We start from the raw sequence: 16995 nt of genomic DNA, 5'->3' as shown, positions 1-16995 counted from the left end.
ATATATGAATTTGTGAGTGGGTGTGTAAGTAGTGGTATGGGTCTGTAAATGTGTTTGTGAATTATCATGTGGGAGTGGGGGTATGAAAGGTTCTATGGGGATGTGAGTGGATGCGTTAGAGATTTTGTGGATGATGTCATCAGTGATGTCACTGACCATGTTATGAGTGATGTAATACATGAGGTCATAGGTGGTGCATTGCGGGGGCGTAAGTTATAGTTAGCACAGCTAACTATAACAGCTGAATTTCACTGGTTTGGTTCAAGTGAAACCTGAGCCTAGCTAAAACGTCCCTGTGACCTTTGATTTTTCCATTGAACTACTAACGTTTTTTCAATCTCCATTTCCTAGCTATAACGCCCTGTAACCTTTATTTTTTTCAGCGAATGTCTATAGTTTTTTAAGCAGTAATGGCGTTTGCAGAGTCGTGGAGAAAGGGGGATGGACCTCCAACCAGCTCTCAGGAAACCTGCTGTGTAGGACTTACAGGAGGTACAAGGAGGGCTTCTTAGCCTCCAAAGGTCCCTCAGGAGTAAAGTGGACTTCATACCCAACCAGTAGTGTGCCAGGAGCCACGTTTGCGGAGTGGTGGAGAAAGGGGGCATGGCCTCCTAGGACCTCTTGGCACTCTCGCTGTGTGGGACTTACTGGAGGTAAGGTTATTATTTTTCTATTTATAAAGTTTTATATAGCAGTGTCCTCTTGATCATCCGCTCCACCCTGATCAGCTGTCCCCTGGGTAGCAGGTGATGCTGAAGCAGGGGTTGCTGCAACAGGGGTTGTGGGCATCTGAGAACTATCCAGGAATACCTGCTTAAGGCAATTGAACGCATTGGTGTCGACGCCCGAGTCGCTGGGTTGCTTAGAAGGTGGGGGGCTGGGCATCTGTCATGGCATTCCCTGGTGTAGGGTTTGGCACAAATAGCGCAACTTTGGCCAATAGCTCACAAGCCTTATCAGTCTTACGTGTCAGGCGATCCTCTAACGGCGCCAATGCCTCCGCGGCTATGGAATTGTCCACTGCGTCATAAAAGGAATCATCCCATGGTAGGGCGTTAAGGGGATCCTCCTCCCTCTGGTCATCCTGGTAAGTCTCCTGATAGGAATCCATGACACCAGACAGAAAAACCTTCAAAAGGTAAGTGGGTAATTCGGAGGTCAGATATGGGGGTGCTGGGTGTCAGCCTACACTTTGGACAAGCAGAGCCTGCGTTTAAATAGGGCTACAGCCCAGGACCCAACAGCCCAGGTGCAGGAAAATTATTAATGGGCAGTCTGCCTAACAGAAGTGGGCCCTTGGAATTCTAAAATTCCAACATAACAGACTCCCCAGGAGCATATAACAAAACGGCCTATTAATGACCCCCCTGGTATGCAATAACAAACTGCCTAATGGCAGACTACAGACCCGAGGAAAACAGGCATTGGAGGAGGCATGCGCAATGACAAAATTCCTGCCTAATGGCAGAGTACAGACCCAAACAGGCGTGAAAATCAACACAGGTAGAGTTAGAACAGTTGAGCTTTTATCTGGCGACTAATTCAATTTTGCACAAGTGTTCCTTCTGGGTAGTCTGAAAAAAAACACATGTTCCAGGTACACATCATAAAATGTTTTCTGAATGTATGACTAATGAGTTTGTAACAGGCAGATTATAATCATTCACTCCGAAAACATGTAACAAATAAAATTTAGTCTGAAAGGCCCATAAGGCATCATTAAGAGAAGCCCTGTGCAAGCAATCAAATCAATCACATTACTATAAATTAATCTGAGCGAATGTAACTAGTGTTCAATTAACATTCACTTTAAATTACAAGTCTTACTTGAGTCTTCACAATCATTGCCGTTAGTATTCAGATATTGCTCACAAAGAATACCACTAGTCTTCAAATAGTGGTCCGTTAGTATTCATATATTGCTCACAAAGATTATCACTAGTCTTCAAATAGTGGTCCGTTAGTATTCAGATATTGCTCACAAAGAATACCACTAGTCTTCAAACAGTGGTCACAATCAATGAGACTAGCCTTCATTTTGCTCTTGAAATAGCACAAGAGCTGCAAATAAACCCTAACAGAATACTACTAAGCTTCAAATACTATTCTTCTAGAATACTACTAGTCTTCTTTTAGCAATCAATTGAAGTGTTCCTCATGTATTTGAAGGGTAGTTGAGTAGAACTAGTATTCCCTCATTAGCATATTTCGGCTCGTGGGCATACTACTTAGACTTCATGCTTACTAAATGAATACTATGTTTTAATGGTAAATGAATACCACTGTAAACACTGAAATCACACTAAATGAAGAGCTTCCATTTTGGTGAGGGTTTCACTTTTCAGCATCTGTAGGCGTCTAAATGTAAAGCCGGCCTCCTAATTCAGTAATCAGTCCATGTTAATCTGAGCTTCATACATCATTTTCACGAAAACATACAGAAAGGCAGTTTTCTCACATGTCCTCACATTATAAAAATGGTGTGATTTACAAATACGCGAAAAAATAAATGAATTGTAGAAGCAATACATATAAATAAAACGCTGTCTTGGACCCCCTTTATCTCTGTCACACACACACAGGCAGGAATGTGAAAAGCGGCACTTGAGGGATTGTTTACTGTTTGTGGTTTGAATGACAGCACCGTATATTTTGGCTGCAAATGATAGTTTAATGCGAAATTGACTACCTGAGCAGCTGGATTCGTCAAGGCTGAAATCAATGCAGTCTCTGATACCATCACAGCGCTGGGAGACTGGCATGCATACATTAGTTGATTCACAAAATAGGGAACCATTGAAGCACTCTCTGAAGGCTGAAAGGCAAGAGGAAAGGGTTGGTCACAAAAAGCATCTTATTTTGCAGCAGTATAATAGCCAAACGTGCCTAAAGACTAAACGTGGCTTCTTATGATTTAAATATGTGTTAACAACTTTAAAAGAAACAGCAATATATATTCAAAATAGCATAATTAATATTTGAAATATGAGACAACGAAAACAAACAACAGATTGAACAGTTCCTAATATTACTGCTGCTTTTTGTCCAGAGTTCCAAGTTAGCCCATACGACAATTTGAGTGATGCTCAAGTTGTCTTTAGTGTCTCTTGAATGACCTCGATTGACTGCTCCCTATTATTGGCAGCCACTCTATCTTGAATAGCATGTTGTGTGGATGGCCATCCCATGGGTCCCATACCGAAGCCATTGACTCACCCGTGTGGAGATAAAAGGGTAATGGGATAGCGGGTCACATTGGTTTGTCTCTGATACTTTCCAAGTATGTACCTGATGCCTCGTCGTGCCACCCATTGCCTGCTCTCATCCCTTTGAAATTTATAGAAGAAAAAAAATACTTGCCATTCTGCCACCTTTTGGGATGACAGGACATAGTTTTCAGTGGAATAGGTTTATTGTCAATTCGAAACGACTCCCAGCATTCAACCTCTCAGCTCCCCAGCCAAGCTCCTCTGTTGGCTTCCACAGCAGGATTCCAACAGCAGAACTCTTTGTTAGGATATGGCTGACAACAAGGAAATGGCTGGCTTTAGTGGTGTGCTTGGTACTACCACACCTGAAACATGACCTTTTATGAGTCCCCTCTTGACTTTTAGTTGCAATTTTATTCTCTTCTGGTGTGGGTCACCCAACTTTCCTATTGGAATTTACACACACTTCATGCTGGTCTGTATCAATCTAGGAAACTGAACCAGCCAATTCCTTTACATATAAAGATGTATTTTCTATATGTCTGGCTATTTCTATTGCTTTATCTAAGGTAGGATCCTTAAGATCAAGTAATTTCTCCTGTATTTTATTGTTTTTAGTTCTATTAATCTAATTAATAAATAATCTCATCGCTGAGATCCAATCTTATCGCCCTGAACTTTAGCAAGAGAAAACGATGAATGTCTCTCTACCACAAAGCTTAATTGTTTTCCATAATTTTCAGCCAATGCTGACATAGCATTCTCATAAACACCTTCCTCCTCTTCATCTGAGCCTGCATCCACATTTCTTATCCCAACATGTGGATTTAGTAAGGCATTCCAAACTCTTCTACCCTCAACCCCCAAACTGTGCTTAACAATAGCCAATTTCTTTTTTGCAATGAATACATCCCCACCTGTGGCCTCAAGGTAAGTTATAAATGAATCTCTCCAGTCCTCCCATTCCATACAAGTAGGACTAGGTTCTTGTAAAAATGTTGGAGGAGGAGGTATGGACTGAGAAGTCATGGTTGGCTAAGATACTAACAAAAGTTAATGATTGATTACACCAAATTACTATACATTTCTTGTTTACATCCCAAAGTGTTATACACTTTCACACAGTTAGCAATTCTATTTAGTTCAAACAAATAATTCCAGTCAACTGTATGACAGACAGTGTGCCTGTCACTGATGTTGGTACAAAATACTGTTGTGGAATCCACCTCACCACAATCAAAATGAAATGACTGCCAGAAATAGTACAACACAATGAAAAAAAAGTACCTTGAACGCGCTGACTTGCACAATGTCAGGTGCAAAATAGACGGCAACAACGGCTCTTACCACCTCACAGTCACATATAATTGCAACATGCCCCTGCCGGTCAGATAAAATATTAAGCTGGCACACTAAATAACTTTTCTGGGAACCGTATACTCTCAGTGTACTCCCAAAATATTCCCAAATCAAAATGGCGGCACGCACAAAGTCGCTGCGTCATGTCTCCTTCACGCCCACTACGATTTGTGATTTGCGCAGCATACACAACGTCTCCTCACGTGACTCATGTCCTCATGCCATCGGATCTGGAACTTCAACAAGGAACCACAAGACGTCACAACAGCCCTCCCTCCTTCAACCGACTTGTCTTGGATGGCGCCAGTGATTGTCAGGTCCACGATCAGGAACAGAGGCGTTGCTAAGCACTAGCAGGCCATTGGTGAGTTGTATTCGTTAAAAATATGAACGGTAATGATGCCCGCAGTCTGGCCAGCACAACCCATATTTAAATATACATTCAATTCACCACGCTGTTATCTCACCATCGTTGTAGACAAGAAATAGAAACAGTTTACAGCCGGGTCTCGGTAACTCCAACACAGCAAACCGATTTTCACAAAGTTTCCAATATTTGCAGAAAAAGCTCAATTTCACAGAATCAGACGTGTTGCTCCTTGGAACTTGTCCTGTTCAGGCTATCCCATCCTCGTCACAAATTTTGGAATGACACGGCACAGTTTCTAGTGGAATATGTTTATTGTCAAGTCATAACGACCCCCAGCAGTCAACCTGTCAGGTCCACAGGCAAGCTCCTCTTTGGGCTTCCACAGCAGGATTCCAACAGAAAAACTGGTTGCTAAGATATGGCGGACAATCATGGAATGCAATATTAAAAGAAAACATAACACCACCATCCAATGCCACGTGCAGTAGTTCCTCCCAGAATAAAAGAAATACATTGATTGTGTGGTTTTCTTAAATAAATACCTAGATTTCCTGCCACTCTGCACCTCTCTCTGGTCCAATCTGCCTGCAACTACCCAAAAGGAGGTCTTCTTCTCTCTCTCTTTGAGGGCATAGAGACCAGTGGCATGTTTGTAATGTCTCTGTGAAAGTCTCTTTCAGCACTGAGAGAGCTGCAAATGTAGCGAGACCGAAATGTTGCTACCAAAAAGAGAAACATGTCCGCCTGGTGCAGGACTCCACAGTCCCACAATAGGCAAAGGAGGTGGCAGTACAGCACTAATGTGCCTTTCACCTTCGTGTGGGCCTCAGTCAGAGGTTTGGTATACTTGGAAGAGAATGCCAACAGGAGTAGAGAACACATTTTTGCACTGTTCCTATCCAAAAACACTACACACAAATCTTTGTTTTACGGTTTTAGGTTGGAGCAATGAATAACAGTATTTTGAAACCGGTCTCATTGGTAAGGCGGTTTATTGTATTGTTTTATATTCACTGTTTTATTATCTACTTTTTGACAGACTTTATCACAGAATTGAGCACCTTTAAAATTGCAGTCTAAGAAACTGATTTTAATATGGGTATTTCCCTGGTAAACAACATTTAGACTTCTTTGTTCGGATATTTGCAATTGGAAAAATCAATTAAAAGATACATTACAACTTTTTCCCTAAAAACCCCATTGCCTTTTTAGTCATCTCTTCGATTGTCTTTCAAAAATGCTTGCTTACTAGGGGTTAATCCTTTCTCTTTGTTCCCAGTGGCGGCCGCCCCAATAAAGAAGTAGTGGGGCTGGTAGATGGGGTGTGGGGAGCCCGGGAGGGGGATCGCACTTGGGGTTTAATAATAAAAAATAAAAAATAAACACTTACCTGGAGCTGCCGCCCATGTCGCACCTCATCCTTCCTGGTCCCAGCAAGCACTGAGGCCACGTCACAGACTCCCTGCAATCTCTGCGCTGCTCTCATACTATGAGAGCTGCGTTAGGATTAGCCTCAGACAAGGGAGTCTGTGGAGGTTTCTCCAGCCCAGCTGCTCTAGAAACCTAAGTGTGCAGGTGTCCTTTGGTTCACCTGAGATGGCCAGCTAAACACATATGCACACTTAAAAATTGCACAAAGTACTCCTCCTACCCATTCCCCGACCCTCCCTATGCAAGCTGGCTCAGATCCGGCAAATGAAAAATAGGACAATGACATTGTTTTATTTCTCATTTGCTGGTTCTGAGTCAGACAGTGTAGCAACATTCCTCCACCATTGCGGAGGAACCGCCGCTGTTTGTTTTTCCTTTTTGTGTTTGGTTTCCTCCCACAGAGCACCGCACAATTGCTGATTACAGTAAACTTCTGTGCTTCTGTGTTCATAGGTGAGCATTTTTTTCTTTGATTCCTGATCATGTCTCTGTGGTTCAGCTTCAGCGCTCATCACTAAATCTCCCAGTCCCATTTAAATACAAAGATGAAATGTCAGACGCTTTTTTCAAAATCACCTCTTTCATTTTCTCTGACTTCAAGATGCAAGAATTTCCTCCAAAACCTTCCCGCTTGGCTGCTTGTTGTTTTAGCGAGCCTCCGTCACAGAACCTTCTTCAGCCCAACCTTGCAGAACAGTTTAGGACAAGGCCTGTGCAACTCTCTTAGCATTTTCCCGGATGCTTGTTTATATCATGTGAACTCAAGTGACCCAAAGGTGTTGAATTGCTTTATATGAGCACTAGTTACCTTACACAATGACAGATTAATTTTTGGGGGCATTTTTATATAGTCAGATTTTGACTGACCCAAAGGTACTGAAGCGCTTTACAAAAGAGCCAGTTACCTTGCACAAAGTCAGGAACATGTTTTTATTTTTAGGTGCGCGGAGATTGAGTGATGCCGCCACCCCCCTGTTTATTCATTATTTCCCCTCTACCTGACAAAGGGAGCAGCATTCATTCCTCCCACCTACTTCCATGTTACTGCATGCCCACCCCACAGCCTCTTCCTGTGGTCCTCCTCTTTTCAGAGCTCATAAACAGCAGCTCCCCATTAACAGTAAGACATTTTATATTATATAATGTTAACTCGAGGGACCCAAAAGTGTTGGAGTGCTTTACATGAGCACTAGTTACATTACACAAGGTCAGGTTCATTTTTGGGGCATTTTTATACTGTGCAAACTCAACTGACCAGAAGGTATTGGAGCGCTTCACAAAAGCACCACTTACATTGCAGGAGGTCCGGTTAACATTTTTGTTTTTGTTTGTGTGGAGATTAAGTGATGCTGACGCCTTCCCTGTGTATTCATTACTTCCCCTCTACCTGAAGAATGGAAGCCGCATTCGTCCCTCCCACCTCCTTCCAAGTCGCTGCATGCCCACCCCATTGCCTCTCCCTGTCGTCTTCCTCCTCTCAGAGTTCTAATTTCAAAGTACATTCACGGCATCTGACCAGGGACTGTGAGACAGTTTTTTATTATATAATGTGAACTTGAGGGACCCGAAGGGGTTTTAAATGAGCGCTAGACTAATTTTTGGGGGCATATTTATAGAGTGCGAACTCGACTGACCCAAATCTATTGGAATACTTTTCAAAAGAGCCAGTTACATTACACAAGTCAGGCAAATTTTTTAGTTTTTAGGTGCGCAGAGATTAAGTGACGTCGACGCTGTCCCCGTTTATTCATTATTTCCCGCCTACCTGACAAATGGGAGCATGCTATGTCCAGTGCTCCTATACCCAGGGGGGTTGAACAGAGGGTGGGGCCGAAGGGTTGCTGGTAAACGGATAGTGCGAGGAGTGTTTTCAATGGAAAACTCTGAAAAGGTGCCTGGTGTCTAGAGGCCTGGGGAAAGAAGGATGTGATGTATCTGCTATTGCAAGGGACTCCCCTGATTTTTTTCATAGGCTGTTCAATACTCTAGTGATGCAGTCACAGAATATTATAGTGCTGTTGACTTGCATCAATGAGCTTGTCTTTCTGTCTGTGTGTTAAAAGGCATTGGGATGTGTCCATAAATGTTCCTGAAGCAAGCACGTATTTGTGAATCACACTGCATTACCCAGTGTGCAGTAATTGTATAACTCTTCAATCCCTGGCAGCACTGCACCAAGGATAATCTGCTGCATGGCTAAACACTTCTATAAGGGTGAGATAGATTTGTAAGGTAGGGGGCCCTGTTAAAGTCAATAGGACGAATTTGGAATTTTACAATGATAAAAATGTTTCCAATAAATGAAGCTAAGTGACATAAGGTATGGAGCTGTAGCTCTAAGACCCTTCTCTATATTAATCGGCACACTGCCAATACCTGCTGGAGGATCACTGATATTAGGAGTGTTATCAGCTCAAACCTTTTGGATGTTTAGATTATCAATTAATCTAACTGACCCCTTAAGGGCTCATCTTTGATGGGCCTGCATTAAATTATTTAGGGCCAGTCCCCGTAGGGTTCGAGAAGGCTTCACTGCAGGTTTCACATTCTTAATTATTAGCATCTCTAAGATTAAGTGTGTTTCTTAATCTGTGTTTAACTCCCTTCCAGACTCACACATATACAGAAACTGGTCACTCAAAGGCGTGTCTACAAACAGATACCCATGAATGGTTGCAGAGCAGAAAACCACACAAAGCATCCACACTTGGACCTGCAGAACAGACCTAGTCTATTTGCATAATGATCTGAGATGTTCTTGCGTTTAGATGGGATGTGTCAGATAGAATGTAACTGTCTGTTTGTGTGAGAGAGCTAGGGAGGAAGGGTCTTAAGTCCAGGTAGGAAATTAGGATGCATGGCACGCCATGTAAAAATGAGAAATGTTGACATGAGGTAAGGGGGTAAATAAGACGGAAGGGAACAGGTTCTCCAGCTGTGTGTGTATGTGTAAGGAAAAGATAATATATGACGTTTTGTGATAAAGATGCTGGGTGAAACTGAGAGGGAGGAAATTGCACATAAACGAGACAATGAATACACTGGGTTTTATTTCCAGAGGTATTTGAATCTGTATGTTACAGAAAGTATATAGTTAAAGCCATTCAAAAAACTAGGCTTAGGCCTATAATACGATTTTCATGTCAGTAAAACTTCTATTGAGGCATGTAGTAGTTGTTACAGGGAAAAAAATCCGAATTTTGGAATGTTCAGAAATATATTGTTTGTAGATAAGTACTAACCATTCCTCAGATATTTAATTCTATCACGGAGAGTAAATAGGGGGGGATGGGTTAGGAACACCAGCATAATTAGTAGGGATTCATGGTAAAATTATTTTTACGAAATTGACCTTTAGTCAGATTTTGTGTGTTAGAAATTAGCATCTTTTGCATGGCATTCTAATTTATGCCTTTTTTGCTAGTTCCATTTTTGCTGGCTATGGGACTCTGCAAACTTTATTCCTGCTAACCAGTGGCATAGCCCCAAAATATAAAATTAGTATATACCTACTTTCATTTATGTATAAGTCCAGAATATACGGTATTACATGTATCCAGAGTGTATACATTTATAAATTAAAGTTTATTTGTGGGCTGTTCTCATTGTGCCAACATGTCTCCAGACGGTCACTGCAGCCTAGGCTTTAAAACTGCCATTTTGGCCCGGCAAAACAAACCTTTTGCAAGGCTAAAACTTCTTTTCTTGAACTTATACATGACCACAAAGAAAGCCTGAAGGCCCATAGGGCAGGGTGCATGGTATTTAAATGGTAATGCATTCATAGTTTATGTTTTACATGTCCTGGTAGTGAAAAACCCACACAATTGTCTATCACTGCTGCAAGTCTGGCACTCTCATAGGTTAACAATGATTTACATTATTACATGTATTATGTGCTAAATTCAGTTATGGAGTGTTGGACCTGGTCCGTATTGCAGGGTTGTTCCCAAACTTTTTGCATTCCTCCTATATTTTTTTGACCTGTTTTTGTTGGCTTTATAACTCTGGGCACTTTACCGCTGCTGATCAATATAAAGTGCATTGGCTTTCTCCTGTAATCTGGGTATGAATGGTCTAAGTCTGTTTGGCATAAATTCAATTTACCTGTAAGTCCTTGGAAGAGTGGTATTCCAAATACCAAGGGCCTCTAAATTAAATGCAACTTGTAGGTCCGCAGCGCTTTTTTGTGCCACCCAAAGGAGTAGCTTTCAAACCTGTTTTAGGCCTCTGTCCATGTAGAGTCTGCATGCGCAGTTTATTGCCACAGTGACTTGGCATTTAAAGTGCTTGCCAAGTCTGAAACTCCCCTTTTATTACATATAGGTCACTCCCAAGGTAGGACCTATGTTGCCCTATGGCAGAGTGCTGTGTAAGGCCTATGTGGTTTCTCACTGCTTTGAGGCTGCTTCTCTCATAGGTTTCAATAGGGAATTCTCAGATATGTGTTTCAGTGGTAATTTCGATTCTGAAATGAGTAGTGTTGCCATGTTTGGAGTAGTGGTGAGAAATCCTGTTTATTGGTGAAAGCTGATTTTTTATTACTATTTTAGAGATGCCACTTTTAGTAGTGGGTATTTATGCGTGCTTATGACGCTTTGTGCTTTGCAGCCTGACTCCAATCAACTTCTGGTTTAGACTGACAGGAGCCTGTTTTGTGCATTCCCTCTAGAAAGTCACAAAGGAGTGTCCAAGATATCCTGATGAGTCTTCCTGGGCTACAGTAGTGGGAAGAGTTGTCAACTGCACCTGGAGAGAGCTCTGCCTGCCTCACCCAATGCTCTCTCCGCCCCCCTGTAGTGTGTGTTGGACCAGAGCGGGGGATTGAATAGAGGGGTTGTAGTTTATATTGATGTTACCTTAACATCAAAGAAATTATGGGGCAGATTTACATGCCCCTTGCGTCAATTTTATGGTGCTGTTGCATCACTTTTGTGATTCAACAGCGGCATAAAAAAAGTGACAAACTTACTATGTGACTCATCCAGGGTGATGCTTCACGTTGTAAAGCCCTGCGTGACATTATACCTGCATCAGGTATGATGTAAGCAGGGTAGGCGTTCCCACGCAGGAAAGCCTCGTAAAAGTGACTTAGTGAAATCTCCAAGATTTCACTGAGTGACTTTTAGGACGCCACTGCGTCAAAACCTTACGCCTGCTTGAATCAGGCATATGAAGTGACGCAGTGTATTGGAAATAGGCCACAACACACATTGCTGAAGTTATGTTGTGCTTGCGACACAACTCCAGCAATGCGTGACTTTTCCACCAACAGATGCGTCAGAATTTCGGACGTGTCTGTCAATCCTTGCGCCATAGTGCTCCAATTTTAAATATGGCTCATCTATGGTGATGCAAGCGTCTTTCACTCAGGCGCAGGGAAACTGACACATCTATACTGATGCGTCAGTTTCTTGTAAATCCGCCCCAATGAGTATAAGTACAGGGGCTATGACCCCATGTTTGTAGACACTGTGTGGACTTACAACTTGACCCTGCTTTCTCTACAGACTGAACATTGCAAGGAGGAACTGCCATGAGACTTTGTTTTGTTGTAATGATTTGCTAAGGAGGACTGTTTGGGTTGGACTACTGCCTGCACTCCTGCTTTGTTGCCCTCAGTGCTTTCCAGGCATTGCTGTTCATGCACCTCCTCTCTGTAAAACTTTCATAAACTAGCGTGCTTTGGGAACTCCCTGACCAGCATGTGTGGTAAGCGCTTCATTCACTGCCTGTTGATCACTTCACACCATGTAATGGGGGTGTGTGAAGAGCCTATTTCTCCTGATACGTAGGGCAAGTGCCTCAGAAGCAGGGTGCTCCCATATTGCCAGGGGGTCCCTGTTCATCAAAGAACTTGATCAGCTGGCTGGTTGCCATTCCGAGCAAGGGGAGAGTACTGCTCTTTCCCTTTGAGTGAGTGCTCCACAACTGCCAGCAGCAGCAAAGGGGCCTTACAAGAAAGCCCACTCGCATCAAACGCCAGAAGTGATCTTAGGGCCAGCCTGGCTCTGACATGGAGCTGTATTGTAGCAGCTGTACCACAGGTTAACAGGCTGCTGCCTCGTTTGAATTCTGCCATTGAGGATCCAATGAGGTTTCCCTACCATCATTGACTGTGCAGCCTATTTTCTCTTTGCCCTGATTACGGGGGACCCGGTGTGACTGTTCTCCACACATGCGCCTTCAGTGGGCGGCCCCCTGCCCCAGGTTAGGCCATACCTTGGAGGCCTGCAGTTGCTGCATTGGAGCTACTTTTACCCTGATTGTGATTGTATGGGATGAAACCTCTGTGGAGGTCCTGATCTTGAAGACAGAAGAAATACCACATTCCCTGATGTAGGATGGTATGTATGCCTCTACTCACGTGGGGGAATCGAAATTACCATAGAACTGGTGATGGAAGTGCAGGTGGGTTGCATCCTATATGTTTTGGAAATTATGTGTTTTACTCACCACATGCTCAATGTGCCAGCTGATCACAGTTGGTGATTAGGGGTTTCATTCATTATGTACTTCATATCCATGCCTTGGTGTTGTGATATATGTTGTTTTTCCTCATATTTCCAGGACTGGCATGGTATGCCCAGCAGCCATGATATATGTGCTGATGTTATGATTTATGAGGTTTTAAGCCTTGTAATGTTAGGATAAAGAGTATCATTTCAGGATCCTCATACTATGCACAGTAATTATGTTTTTATGACGTGTGCAGCATATGTCTTTACTTAGTTGTACTAATTGTGATGTTATGACAAGTGCCTAGTTGGCAAACAGATTTATGATTTATGTGCTTATGGTCTATGTGTTATATATAATATATGAGATATTTGTATATACTATTGTGCGGAGTCTCGTTTGTGGTGTATTTATTGTGTCGCTGGTGGGTTTGTGTGTGTTGTGCAAATGCTTTAAACATTGCCTCTGGGATAAGGCTGACTGTTCATGTCAAGCTGCCAAGGGGGTGAACAGGGGGTTATCTTGGGTGTGTAACTCCCTTACTCTGATTAGAGTGGTGGGTTCTGCCTGGCTTAGGTGCATACCCTAGCTAACCAGAAACCCTGTTTCTTATCAGGGAGTAGCTAAATTTTTTTTCAAGGACTAGTAATTTAAAATACAACTTGATGGAGGAGGAGCCAAGATGGCGGCGGTGACGGACGTGTAGTCTCACGGCTCCCCGAGCCTTTTTCTCCCGCTGATATATCCTGCCTTCTATCCTGATTTTGCATGACTGCGGGAGGACGGCGAAAGTGCACTGAGGCTGTTGCCGTTTCTCTGGGAACCCTGCCAGCCTCCCAGCCGGAGAAATTGCCGAACTACGTTGGCAACCGCCCCTGGACCTGGAGCTGAGACCAGGGCTGCTCCGCTAAGATGGCGCTTGCTGGAGCACCGTGAACCGATTGAGCTGGGGGGAGGCCGGCGATCTGCTTCACAACGTACAACTTGACGAGACTCCCTGGCCCCCTTTGCGAGGTCTTCTCCTGGATGGTTGGAATTTCCCTGACGCTTCGCTCTGGGGGAGCTCAGGTGAGACGCGCCGTGCCTTCCCCGTACTGGAGTACAGCCGACTAGCGGAGCCTGCCTCTGGTTTTGCCCCCGCCCTGAGTTTGCTAAGGGGAGCTCATCTTGTTGTTCGCTCGCCGCCAGCTGCCCTGGACTACCCCGGTGGCCTGAGACCCTGTTTGCCTCGTGGACCTCACCTACACATTCCCGTGTTCTCCCGGAGGGGGTGGCAATGATGGCTGGCGCCATTGAGGCGATGATGGGCTACACTACGGCCCAGGATTGTGACACCAGATGGGCACCTGATCGGCATGCTGTGTGGCGAGCCGCACCTCAAACTACGGACAGGGTGAAACATTCCCCTGATATGACCTGCAGCACTGTTTTAGTAGCGCTTGCCGACCTGAGGGCTGCGTGGTGTGAGAGCTCTCGAATACTGTGCAGGAAGCTTGATGATGCAGGTCTTTCAGAGGCGCTTGCACCACCAACTTGTTCCCCTCGCTGTGCTGATCCGCCTCCGCTGAGCTCCGACTGTGTTACAATGTTGTCGCCTAAACGCATGGAGGATATTTCTTTTGGCAACGCTACAGTGTTTCCCTCCCTGCCTGCATCCAAGACCTCATTTGTAGCATTGCAGCCTTTGTTTACGGCGCAGTCGGCGCTGCAACTGGCTTTCCTGTTGCTTTGTGATCTACAGGCTCTGCTATTATTGAACCATATTCTGCGATGCCTGTCTGCTCTGAAAACGTTATTCCTTTGGGACAGTGGAACTGTTTGTGCTTGGCGGCGTCCATTTTGCTCTTGGATATCTCGATTCTGCCGAGGGTGGCCATCTTGTTTCTTTGTTCTATCTGAGGCGAGCTCTTGCCGGGTGTCATGGTTGGGTGGACGCTTGCGATCTGGTCAGGGCTAGGGGCTTCCATGCTATAACTTGTGCTGGTCTGTCTGGTGGGGTTTCGGACTGGGGCGCTTCCTCAGCGCGTATTGCAATGATGACTCTTCACATCTCCTTTTGTTATTACTGTTTCTTGTGGTAATTTCGTGTATGGGGTGGAAGTGTATAATTCTGGCTGGGAGTTCGGGAGACTTTGGATGCCCTCCTCCGGTCTTATGTGTTCTATGGGAATTGTAGATTAGGATATTCTTTTCTTACTCTCTATATCTTTTGGATATTATAATAATTCCTTTTTCTTTTTCTCTTCTTTCTTTCCTTGTTCTATATTTCGGGTTTATTGGGCGACAGACACACTGCTGGGGGGGGGGGGTAGGCCGTAGCCTCTGCATGCGTGTAGGGTGGGGGGTTGGGGGACGGGATTTTAGTTTCCTGGTTTCAGTTTCTATGGTGCCTTGTTTTTTCCTTCGTTTTCGTTTCTTCTTCTTTATTCTATCTTGGGTCCGTGTCTGAGATTGCTAGGGGGTGGGTGGCGGTGGACACCGTGTAGGATGTTGGGTATGACACTTTTGCTGCACAAACTTCGAGCCGCCATGCCGCCTGGGGGGACTTGACTTTTGGGTTGTTGGATCACGTGGTGATTTTATCGCTAATGTCATATTACGTCTGCACGGACTCTGCTTTCTTAGTCTATTTTTTCTTATATTAAAAATAAAAAATGAAAAAGTCGAACTTTAATAGCTGCAACAACAAAAATTTAAAATTAACCTTCATTGCTCCTGGGACATGGTATCACGATGATCTACAGTGTAACTTTTAAATGCTTGCTTATGGTAATAATGTGTTACTGTGTCGCCGTATTGCTTGCGCTGGTGCTTAAAGATTATCCGTGGCCGGCCTGATGGTTGTGGGCCCGTATTTGTTCTTCTATTTGATGCACAATAAAGGTTTTCAAAAATTTACAAAAAAAAAGAAAAAATACAACTTGATGGTCAAGTACGATTTTAGATTACTATTCTGTGAATGAGACTTTTAGAAAGTGGTCATTTTCCTGCCTATAACCAAATGGTTTTCCTGCCACTGTCAAGCTGTCCCCTGACCACAGAAGGCCCCTCTATGGTGAGGTGTGTATTGTTCCAAGACAGTGGACAAAGGGCCCTAGAAGTGGGGAGAGGCGACTGCTCTCTTGACAAGATGGCTTAGGGGGGCTGTGCCCAGCCCCATCCTGAAATTCAAAAGGAAAACTACCAATTTCAATGGTAGATGACCCCCACACACAATAAAACTCCCACACCAATTTTTAAACAGTGCATATTTTTATGAACAAATAGACACCAAAATGACAAAATCCAATGTATGGAACCAGAGTTAGTTTTTTTTTTTAAAGATAAACCACTATATAGTGCTGCAAACCTATAGCACCACTCTGGGACATCTGGTCATACTTAAACAGGACAAAGTGAAAGTTCCAGGTCGACTGCGATAGAGCCCTGGCCGGATACACTAAGCGTGAGGCCTCAGTAAAAATTGTACCTTCGCACTTAGAAACATTTCTGGAACTTTTTCTTCCGCCAGTACTTGCTGCTCTTCAGCAGGCTGGATTCGCTGAGGGTTCACCAGCTTGCTTTTCAGGGAGCTCCCGGTCAAATCCTGCAAGTCGGAGCTCCACAGTATATCTAGGCCACTGTGCTTACCTTGTATAAACACTGCAGCCACCAGAATTCACAACTTGAATTCAACTCTGCTTCTACACGTCAAAATATATTGAATACGTTGCAGACAGTTCCATTGCTGTTGCTTGATATGTCATGATTGCTTCTAAAGAATGTTTGGTGAAGGCAAAGAAAATAACATTTGATTATTTACCTAAACTGAGTTGCACAACTTCTGACAAAAGTGAATTTTAATGTGAGTTCTAAAAATTACGTACCTACACTATTGCACCGATTAACTTGCAGAGTCTGGAGTTGAGAGTTTTTCTTGAAAAGTCAGGCGCAGATTTACAACACTTATATCATTTATTATGTTTAAGGTAAGTATAAATAACTGTTAAGAATGGCCAATGGAGTGTGCTTCTATAGAGGTGAAATAACAAAACACTGATGGAGTACATAAGTGTTCAAAGATGGTTTGCATCTTTTATATACATTTGAAACACTTAAAATATAAATATATTGAGTGTACCAATATTCTTTGCATTTTACTATAACACATCTGCTACTTTGGACCAG

General features: G+C 43.5%; 1 protein-coding gene across 1 annotated transcript in view; it reads right to left on the bottom strand.

Annotated features, from left to right (window-relative positions):
• MALRD1 (MAM and LDL receptor class A domain containing 1) overlaps positions 1–16995 on the bottom strand; it is a 2333045-nt gene that overhangs the window by 496145 nt on the left and 1819905 nt on the right. The window contains exon 31 of the mRNA XM_086939858.1: positions 2690–2815. Within this exon, the coding sequence (XP_086795984.1) occupies positions 2690–2815 (126 nt within the window). The remainder of the gene's footprint in view (positions 1–2689; positions 2816–16995) is intronic.

The sequence above is a fragment of the Lissotriton vulgaris genome, chromosome 10 (genome assembly GCF_964263255.1).
Source record: "Lissotriton vulgaris chromosome 10, aLisVul1.2, whole genome shotgun sequence".
Taxonomy (NCBI): domain Eukaryota; kingdom Metazoa; phylum Chordata; class Amphibia; order Caudata; family Salamandridae; genus Lissotriton; species Lissotriton vulgaris.
The sequence above is the reverse complement of the archived record's forward strand: the minus strand, read 5'-3'. Positions and strand labels throughout refer to the sequence as shown.